Below are 11001 nucleotides of genomic sequence, written 5' to 3'. Positions count from 1 at the left end.
CAATCAGTTCACTTACTTAAAGATCACGAACTCACAGCAAGTGCGTCACTCAAATTAGGCGGAGGTACATTTTCTTTAAACTGACCTTTCATGGAGTTGTTTTCAGATAATTAAAATCAGAGTGTGGATAAAGAAAAGAATATGTGAGTATTGCTTTTACAATCCCGTTAAAGGTAGGGAAGTGGGAAGATAGATAGGCCCAGAGGACGGGGACATGTTGACTGAAAAGGTGATGGCCACGGGTGAGTGAACGGCTGAGGAATCACCCAGAGTTGAAGAAGCAGTGATAATAAAAACAGAAAATGCTGGAAACAGACGAAAGGTCTCCGATCAGAAACGTTGACTCTTGTTTCTCTTTCCACAATGAAATAAAAACATATAATGTTGGAGATGCTTAAGACAGGCAGCACATCTGTGAAGAGAGAAACAGCTAACTGTGGCCCCCATGGAAGGAGGGTATGGCTACTGCAAGACCAGCACACTACTCCCGAAATGTTAGTGTGTGGATCTGGGGAGAAACACTAATGATTTGGTCTCATGCTTTTTCCCCAAATGTCATTATTTCTTGCTGGTTATTGTTGCTACAGGCAGTGCCATTTAACACATTACATAAAGGTGAAATCCAATTTCTACACATGATACTCAAGAGGGGCAGTACCATCAACAAAAACAAAATGTCTACACGCATTTATAATTTACCTGCTGCAACACATTGCGTTCTCGTAGTGCCATCAACCTGCGGTGAAGTTCCACCAGTTCCTCTGTATATGACTGCGGAAAGGAAAATTAATATTAGAGTTTTAATGTTTTGCACTGAACTGCAGGAACTCAATTTTCCCCTTCTGCTTTGATGCAGTTAGGTTTATACCCTAAAGATGACAAAAACTGGGTTCAGCAGCACTGTGGGTTTCCTCCGGGTGCTCCGGTTTCCTCCCACATTCCAAAGACGTATGGGTTAGGAAGTTGTGGGCATGCTATGTTGGTGCAGGAAGTGTGGGCTGCCCCCAGAACACTCTACACAAAAGATGCATTTCACTGTGTGTTTCGATGTACATGTGACTAATAAAGAAATCTTATCTTAACGCACTACTGGGATTAGTGTCTGACCAGGTACTTTGCCCAAGATACACTTAGCAGGGTGATGTAAAATCTGACAAGAGTGTCTGAGGGTCTGCAACTGACTTGAATGAGAAAGCTGTGGTGGTGACAGCAAAGAAAAGCTCACAACAGCACAATCAACGGGCTCAATTGTTCCCACTGACACTAATGGGTTGCAGATCCTACAGCAGAGGTTAGAATAGACATTCTTGGACTAAAGGCATCCAGCAAAACTTCACATACACAGCCCAATCCTTTAAATGAAGACTTTTCCAATATCAGGCAGACAAAATAAACGTTGGTGCTACTTTGTTGTGGGACCCAGCTAGTAAGGCCAAGATCTAATTTCAGAATTCCTTGCAGCATCCGGACAGCTTTAGTCCTGCACACAGACATTTTCATTCTGCACACATTCTTTCACTGTACAATTTTCTTGCAGGTGGAGGCAGTGCCCCAGGGCAAAAATAAACATTCAAATCAGTTCCTGGGCAGTGGTGTTCATGAGGGCCTTTTAGCTCAAGCTGCTGAGGTTAACTGTCATCTTCCAAGGGAATACTCATTTATTTTTCTTCAAATGATGCATTTACCATGACCTGCTCTATAATGAAGACATCATGATTGCACCTGTATGAGGTGCATACTCTCTCTATGAATGCAAATACCTTGGGAGAGAGATTTGTTTTTGGTCTCCAGCACTAAGAATGTTGATGGTTGGCTGTCGTCACCTCTCACACATCCAAATTCTTCAGTCAACCGAGCCAAGGGTGCAAAAGTGAGAAAAACGGGCAGTTGATAACCTCACACAATCTTAGTACTGGTAACCGAAGATATATTTCTTCCTCCTTCTACTTCTGTAAACTGTGCTTTTTTTTCCAAATGAGGACATCGATTATATTTTTGTGCCTTACATTTGAGGAAAATTTCCCACTATACAAAAACCTAGAAAATGCCATGTTCTGTCAAGCTGATGACTTCTTTCTTGAGTGAAAGCACTGCCCTGTCCACTCTAAGACCGCCAGTGTACAGAATGTGTCCCTGGGAAATGCTGTGTCAGGATAGGACTCTCCTACAGCAGCTTAGAAGGACATGGTAGGAAAGATACTTCATGCCACTGTAAACCCTTGGTCTTCTCTACCTTCCACTCCTCCATAAGATCCGATGATGATTTTTAAACTTCCACTTCTATAAAGCATGGGATGTTTTACCATGCTAATGCAATGGAAAGAGCTGCCCTTAGTCCAGATGCCATTATTAATAAGTGTAGCAGATAATGCAACTCCAAGGCAGTCTTCCTTGTGAAGCTGTTATGTCTAGTCTTGTGCAAAGTGCTTTACAACTATACTGTGGGGTATCGCTGTGCAAAAAAGAGCCTTGCACATCACTGCACTCAGATTTGTTGCTCCTTCATGAACTCAGCTTAGCTTCCTCATTCATAATACTTCAGGCACCTGGTAATCCTGAGGAAATTTATATCTTCACCATATATTGTAATGGCAACAGCCAAAACCAAAATAAGAATGTTATTGGAGAAAGAACCAAAAAATAACACTTTGTCAGGACACCATGTGATTTGCACAGTTTACACAGATGGTGTATATTGTTGGGTCTCACAAATAAGGAGAGCTGTTTTAATAAGGTAGCATCTGTCCACAATGTTCCTGCCCTGGGCCATATCTATAGTACAAGAGAGCTCTCATAGGTATAAGTGTGGTGGAAGATAATACTCTCTCCAGCAACAGTGTGAAATGGATTTCCAAGGATTTTCATCCTGCTACTCAGAAGTTGGTTTCATTCTTGTAAATCACTACATAAGGGTTTGTTATTTTTTTCATACATGGAAGATATTTCTTTAAGTAAAATATTACTAAAAATCATAGAGATTATTGTGTTCAGTTCTGGTCGCCTCATTATAGGAAGGATGTGGAAGCTTTAGAGAGGGTGCAGAGGAGATTTACCAGGATGTTGCCTGGATTGGAGAGCATGTCTTATGAGGATAGGTTGAGTGAGCTCGGGCTTTTCTCTTTGGAGAGAAGGAGGATAAGAGGTGACTTGATAGAGGTGTACAAGATGATAAGAGGCATAGATCGAGTGGACAGTCAGAGACTTTTTCCCAGGTGACAATGTGTAACACGAGGGGGCATAATTTTAAGGTGATTGGAGGAAGATATAAGGGGGATGTCAGGGGTAAGTTTCTTTTTACACAGAGAGTGGTGGGTGCATGGAATGCACTGCCGGCAGAGGTTGTGGGGGCAGATGCATAAGGGACATTTAAGAGACTCTTAGACACATGAATTATAGAGAAATGGAGGACTATGTGGGAGGGAAGGGTTAAATAGATCCTAGAGCAGAATAAAATGTCGGTACAACACTGTGGGCTGAAGGGCCTGTACTGTGCTGTAATGTTCTATGTTCTATGAAAGTAGGTACTTTGTCATTGCATTCAAAAAACAAATAAAAGTAGTGGAATAAAAATAAGTAAAAATATTAATATATTTTATACAAAGCAACAACTATGATTTTGTCTCTATTTGTCTGTATTGTGGTTCTTTAATAATTTGAAGCTATTTACCTTGTCTTGCAATCCTTTTTTAAATAATTTGTCCGGTTTTTCACAGTTTTCAGGACTTTTTCTGCCAGATGTCTGTAACAGAGATGAATACAATTATTCAGAAATCAACTAGTAGCTTTAACGGGTCTCCCTTCCTGCAGTGCCCATATAGAGGCACAACATTCTCTTATTTCAGAAATACTTAGTGCTTAAGATACACAGTTTGCTTCTCACTTCCTCAAAGCTTTACAAATATTTCCAATTTCCTTTTTGAGCACCATGTAATCCAGCATTTCAGAGCAGAGAGGGCAATTGATTCACAAACACTGATACTCCTCAACAGCCTATTGGGATGAGACTGGCCTTTGCTGGCTCTCCTCAGCTAGTAATACACTCAGGACCATTGGTTCATTCCAGTGTGGAACTCGAAGTTCAAGGAATCAAGGGGAGAATTTTCCGCCAAATTATTGTTCTGATAAACAAAAGTGAGGCAGAGAAGGCTTGAGCCAAAATCAAGCCTCTTACGTTATCCACTTCCCCTCAGTCTACATATTGACAACCGCTTGCTTATAATCAGTCCCACCTCATGTGGACAATGGTGAAGCTGCAGAGCTTCAGACTCTGGACAATTCTCTCTATTACACACCTTCACACTTCTCATGGCAGAAGACCCATTGGAAGCAGGCAGCTGAGGTACTGCTTTGACAGGATGTCCGCTCAATGCAGACGGACTAACCTCACCCTTTGCCCTCTCTACACCTTTCGGACTGCCTGGTCCATGGCTGCAGGGCTCATTCATGGACACTTCAAAATCTTCTTCAGGCAATTAATATTTTTCGATATTCTACCCTCCAGCCCATCTTTTATTGCCGTAACAAGCATCCCCCATGTCATTTCCTTCTCCTGCAGTGGCAGACACTTACTGACAATCAGGCATTCTGTGGGGATACGGTCAACAGGAATCCTCAGATGGAGTCAATTCTGTCCAGAGGGAAAACTCCCCCCGAATTAAACTGTCAATGAGTTAAAACAATGGGGTTGGACCTTCAATCCTAGAACTCATCTTTGCTAGGATCAAGGATGCTTGTGTAGGGAGCAACCTGCTGCAATGGAACCAAAACAGACTGGTGGAGATGTTAAGTTCAAATTCTCCTTGAAGTTTAGAAAATGGCTTGCATATATTCAGCAGTTTTCATGCTCCCAGGACGAAAGTGCTTCACAAATGTTATCACTGTTATAATGTTTGATGACAGGGTGGTTACTGAAAGTCCCATCAGGAGTGGTTCCAACAGAGTGTGCCTGATAAACAGTATTCAGTACTGTGACATTGCTCAAGGGGAGTTAAAACCAAGTCTAAACTTCCTGCAAAATAAGGTGAGAGGATGGAGATAATATGCAAGATACAAACATATAGTTCTGTCCACCATTATAAATTCATTTTTTAATTTATTTTTTGATAACACAGAATCACAGAATGTCACTGCATAGGGTACTCTGCCGTAATCTCTACATCAGTTCTTTTGAGGAACTTATCCTATTATTCCCTCTTCTATTCTTTCCCTGCACCTCTGTAAATAATTCCCCCTTTAAGTAGTTGGGCAATTTTCTTATGAAAGTTATTATCAAATTTGTTTTCATCACCCTTCCAGACAGCACATTCCAGACCCAAAACACTCGCTTGTTAAAAAATCTTCTCCTTACACCCTCTGTTTAACCATCATGCCTCTGAAAAGCTTTTCATTTATTCTATCAAGGCAACCCATGAGCTTTGAAAACTTGTATCAAATCCCTTCACATACCTCGGACTTTTTTTTCTCTCTCTCTCTCAATCTTGTATTGCTGTTATTATGATTATTTTGTTGTTCATTTTGTAAATGCGTAAGTTATGAATAATTTATGTTAATTTAAATTTATGTTAACTTATGTTTGTCCTCGTCTTGTAATGCACTGTGCTGCTGCTGCAAAAGAAGCTAATTTTCATGGCATTTATACCCTGTGTATGTACAACAATGACAATGACAACAATAAACTTGAACTTCTCTGAGAAAATCAACCCCATCTTCACTTAACTGCAGTTCCTCATCCCTTGAAACTATTTGAGAAAATGTCTTTTGTACCCTCCTCCCTCAAGTGTGGTGTCCAACAATGGGGTGTAGATAAGATCCTTGCTTTTGTACCTTATTGTCCTCCAAGTCTCGATTTATAAAGCCAAGGTTCTCTAGGGCTTCATACAACAAGCTATGGACAAACAGAAAAACCCAGCAGATTGTGAAGTAAAGAATTAGAGCTGATTGGAATACAGGGGTTTCTCCACGATATAGACAATGTGCAGGGAAAGAAATAAGACATTGTTAATATCATCATTGATATTAACAATATCTTTTCATTGAAATTATAATTGAAATTTCTATAGGTGTACATCATTTCTACAATTGTACGGTGGAAAGCATTCTGACTGGTTGCGTCACCGCCTGGTATGGTGGCTCCAATGTGTAGGATCGAAAGAGGCTGCAGAGGGTTGTAGACTCAGCCAGCTCCATCACGGGCACAACCCTCCCCACCATCGAGGACATCTTCAAAGGCGGTGCGTCAAGGCAGCATCCATCACTAAGGACCCTCACCACCCGGGACATGCCCTCTTTACATTATTACCACCGGGGAAGAGGTACAGGAGCCTGAAGACCCACACTCAACATTTCAGGAATAGCTTCTTCCCCTCTGCCATCAGATTTCTGAATGGTCCATGAACACTACCTCATTACTCCTCTTTTGCACTATTTATTTATTTTTTTAACTTACAGTAACTTCTATGTCTTTATGTCCTGCACTGTACTGCTGCCGCAAAACAACAAATTTCACGACATATGTCAGTGATAATAAACCTGATCTGATCATTGGACAGCCAACAATACAGAGACCAACGCCAATTCTCACACCCATCCACTGCTATCAGACCATAAGCAGCCCAAATATACACAGAGCTTTCAAGTCTCCAATGTTAAATAATTACTAGGGAAAGGCCTGTGGCCTCATTATGTAAAGTCTGGCCAAGCACATTCACAATACTATCCCTCACATTTGGAATCTGCAGCTTCTAGGGCATGAACCGCCACCTAGTGGTAGAATTATGAATCTACAGATGTGAGTGTACAGCACAATGTCACTGAGCAAACTGACTATAGAGATATCATTCTATTAAATCCCATTTACACATGACCCACTCAGCTAGAACGAGCATCTGGCTGCTTAGAGGCATGTGCGAGTCCTTCAGGAAAGTTTGTCTCTCTTTCTGTTGTGTCTGATCTCTGCTAATCCTTAAACCTACAGACAGACAGCCTTTGGAGGAGCTCCAAACACAAAGCACTGGAGGAACTCAGCAGGTCAGGCAGCATCTATGGACGGAAGTAAACAGCCGACGTTTCGTGCTGAGACCCTTCATCAGGACTAGAAAGAGGGCAGAATAAGAAGGTCGGGGTATGGGGAGGAGCACAGGCTGGCAGGTGATAGGTGAGTCCAGGTGAGAGGGGGAAGGTAGGTGGATGGGGGAGGGGGGAGATGCAAGAAGCTGATAGGTAGAAGAGGCAAAGGGCTGAAGAAGAAGGAATCCAGTAGCAGAGGGCAGTGGACCATGGAATAAAGGGAGGGAGGTGGGGAACAGATGGGCTGGCTTCTGCCCTCTTCCTTTCCAGTCCTGATGAAGGGCCTCAACCGAATTCGTTGACTGTTTACTTCCTTCCATAGATGCTGCCTGACCTGCTGAGTTCCTCCAGCATTTTGTGTGTGTTGGTCCAGATTCCAGCATCTGAAGAATCTCTTGTGTCTTTGGAGGAGCTCAAAAGCACAAGGAGTAACAGTTTATATTAAAGGTTTCAGCATCCCACTTCAAAATTAGGTATTTTGGCCAGAGTTTGGATGCTGACATTTATAACCGCAGCACGGATACCAGCCATCTCAATACATACCTTGTTGCTGGTAGCTATGTGTTTTTGAATTGAAGGCTGGTCTAGGGTGTTGACATTGGAATTCTCGCTGCTTTCACTTCCACTGTCATCACTTAAACTCAACCTGAAAACAAGAAACACAGTACTCTTACACATGTAAAACAATGCCCTGACATCTTAGAATATCATCCAGAGCTCTTCAGACCAACTCCATTTATACTCTTGGAAGAAGAAATGCAGCAGCAATACTTAGAACAAGAGGAAAGACACAAAATTTCATATTCGCGAAAGATTAAAGCACCATCTTAATGAGTGAACAGCTAAATTGTGCACTTCTGATATTTACTCTTGAACACTTTGGCAAATCATTTGTCTGTAAAACTTCCAAGCAATAACGGTACGACCAAGGCAATGACTGTGATTATTTACTTTTCCATTATGATGTGCTTGCCTCTGTAGGCGCTGCTCGTGGATCGTCACACAGCAAATTTTAACATCTTACTATCTTTCTTCACACCACTGATCTTTTCTTCTGTGGTTCAATAAACTGGCCCTGGCTCAGAAGACTGTGGATTCAAGCAGTGTGTCAGAACAGCGAGTTCTGGCAATCTAATGAAGGTCCAAAGGACTGTTTCACTGCCAAAAACTGACTCACTTAAATGAAATGCTATGAAGGATTATAGAAAATTAAAATCAAAACCACCCTGTTTATCTGGAAGATTCATAAAGTAACTGAACTATTGCCCAGAAATTCAATTGTAAAGTAGTTTTATTCAGTTTTGTGCAATTGAAAATCAATTTTATCTGAAGTAAGATGCAACAAAGACATGTTGCGGTATCCAGAAATGATACCAGGTTGCTTTGGGGCAATTTACCTTTGGACTCTGATGTGATTTCCGCAGCAAAGACACACATGATGCCATTCACTGCTCTTGCAAAACTTCACTTAGAACTTTGAAGGGTAGCCTGGACCATGTTGACTCAGATCCACCTGAGTATCACAGCTTAGACTGGGACCCCCCACCTGTTAAGCCAGCTTACTTTCATCCTTGGTGATTCAGCCACTGACATTACCACCACCTCCTTGGCACCGCTCAAGCCTCAATAACTAAATCAGTCTTTGGTGTCCTTCTCCTACCCTCATCTAGCACACCCTAGAATGTACTAGAATTTCAAGGCACTTGACTATATGCTCCAAAACTGTCCATTCTTCTTGCTAGACACTATTTACTGAAAAAGGAACTGTTAATGGTACATCTTCACTGTGCCTCCACCTTTCTGCTACCATCACAACCTTTTCATTCAAGGTCCTTAAATTGTTGCAGTTCCATCAAATTTGTATTCCATAGCTGCAGATATACTGCAGGTCAAGCTCTCAGTTCCAGGAATCAGAACATATTCACAATAGCAGAACTTATATCACAAACTTCGATGTTGCACACCCTCTGCCTGAACTACTGCAACCCTAATTTTGTCAGGATAGCAAAACAGAATTTCTAGCCTTTATCATCACCATCAACGATTTATTTTGAATTTTACACTAGAATTATATTTATAATCAATGCTGGATTTCAAAAGAACACAGCATTTATTTGGTTCGGTAAATAACCCATATAAACTGCTCCTCCCTAGAAAGAGCTGAAACAAGACTGCAGGGGGGGAGAAAGAGTCAATAAGCACAGTGATGTTGAGTTTTGTGATGTTTTTTAGTTCAAAAATGTTTAAGGAATTTAAAAAAAAACATTCATTAATGTGGAATGTAATGAAAGCAGTTCCTCTGCTAGGGAGGAGGGTACATTAGGTCATAATTCTAACAACAGAGCTGGGCTATTCAGGAGGGAAATGAGGAAACATGTGTCACACAAGGATAGCAGAACCCATGTTCCTTTCCACAAGCTACAGAGGAGCAGTGGCGATGTTGCTGGACCAGTAATCCAGAGTTCGATCTTATCAAGGCAGCTGGGCAATTTAAATTAATAAATCTGGAAACAAACGATAGTTTCAGTCAAGTTGATTATAAAACTACCGGATTGTTGCATAGACCCATTTGGTTCACTGAGGGCCTTTTGTCAATCTGAACAATCTGTGACGTGAGCTGTAGTACATAGCTACATTGGAACATAATAAAACCAGATGGAGACACAAGAGACCGCAGATGCTGGAATCTGGAGCAACACAAAAAGCGCTGGAGGAACTTAGCGGGTCAGGGTCCAGATGAAGGGTCTCGACTCGAAACGTCGACTGCCCATTTCCCTCCATAGATGTTGCCTGACCTGCTGAGTTTCTCCAGTGCTTTTTGTGGTCTTTCATAAAACCAGATGGACCACCCAATGGCACTCTGATCATTAGATCAACCGAGACAAAGGCACATTCAGCCCAGAGGACTGCAAAGTCCATCTGGCTAATTGTTGGACAGGTGCCAAAATTGGGAGAGCAGCCCCAACAAACATCACCCTAACATAGTTGCCCTCTCAGGAACACACCTTACCTCCGATATCTCAGACTCCTCCATCATCACCCCCTTGGTACGTACCATTCAATCTGTAGGATCCACCAGAGGTAGAGGCATAGCAGTAGACAGCTGAGATAAGACTAGCTCTGTAAGCCTTCTACAATTAATCCAGACCCAAAGAAATCTCATGGGGCAGCTCAAATACGTATATGGAAACCTCCTTCTGACAACTGCCCTCCGTTCTCCCACAGCTGAACAATATTCTCCTGCATGTTCAAGCGTTCTTGAAAGAACAGCCACTAAAAAAGCTGTGAATGCAGAAGGCTACAACATCTGTAACAGCCTTGGATCAGACTGGCGGCACAGTAGCGTAGCGGTTAGCGCGACGCTATTACAGTGCCAGTGATCGGGGTTCAATTCCCGTCGCTGTCTGTAAGGAGTTTGTGCGTTCTCCCGTGTCTGTGTGGGTTTCCTCCGGGTGCTCCGGTTTCTTCCCACTTTCCAAAGATGTACGGGTAGGTTAATTTGGGTTTAAAATGGGCGGCGTGGACTCGTTGGGCCGGAAGGGCCTGTTACCACACTGTAAGTAAGTAAGTCAGTAAGTAAGTAAGTAAGTAAGTCAGTAAGTAAGTAAGTAAGTAAGTAAGTCAGTAAGTAAGTAAGTAAGTAAGTAAGTAAGTAAGTAAGTAAGTCAGTAAGTAAGTAAGTCAGTAAGTAAGTCAGTAAGTCAGTAAGTCAGTAAGTAAGTCAGTAAGTCAGTAAGTCAGTAAGTCAGTAAGTAAGTAAGTAAGTAAGTAAGTCAGTCAGTAAGTCAGTAAGTAAGTAAGTAAGTAAGTAAGTAAGTAAGTAAATAGCCTTGCTGTTTATCCACCTTGGCCTCTTGCTGATGTCCCCACCATCACAGGAGCCTGTCTTCAGCCAATCCAATTTGCTCCACATGACACCAAGAAAGGGCCAAGAGC

The 11001-nt window shown here is 42.0% G+C and overlaps 1 protein-coding gene across 1 annotated transcript in view; it reads right to left on the bottom strand.

The window, feature by feature from the left end:
• Positions 1-11001, bottom strand: part of mllt1a (MLLT1 super elongation complex subunit a) — an 83854-nt gene that overhangs the window by 5380 nt on the left and 67473 nt on the right. Inside the window, exons 9-11 of the mRNA XM_052037541.1 lie at positions 7609-7711; positions 3668-3739; positions 700-771 (exon numbers count right to left, since the gene is read on the bottom strand). Of these exons, the coding sequence (XP_051893501.1) occupies positions 700-771; positions 3668-3739; positions 7609-7711 (247 nt within the window). The remainder of the gene's footprint in view (positions 1-699; positions 772-3667; positions 3740-7608; positions 7712-11001) is intronic.

The sequence above is a fragment of the Pristis pectinata genome, chromosome 24 (genome assembly GCF_009764475.1).
Source record: "Pristis pectinata isolate sPriPec2 chromosome 24, sPriPec2.1.pri, whole genome shotgun sequence".
Classification (NCBI taxonomy): domain Eukaryota; kingdom Metazoa; phylum Chordata; class Chondrichthyes; order Rhinopristiformes; family Pristidae; genus Pristis; species Pristis pectinata.
The sequence above is the reverse complement of the archived record's forward strand: the minus strand, read 5'-3'. Positions and strand labels throughout refer to the sequence as shown.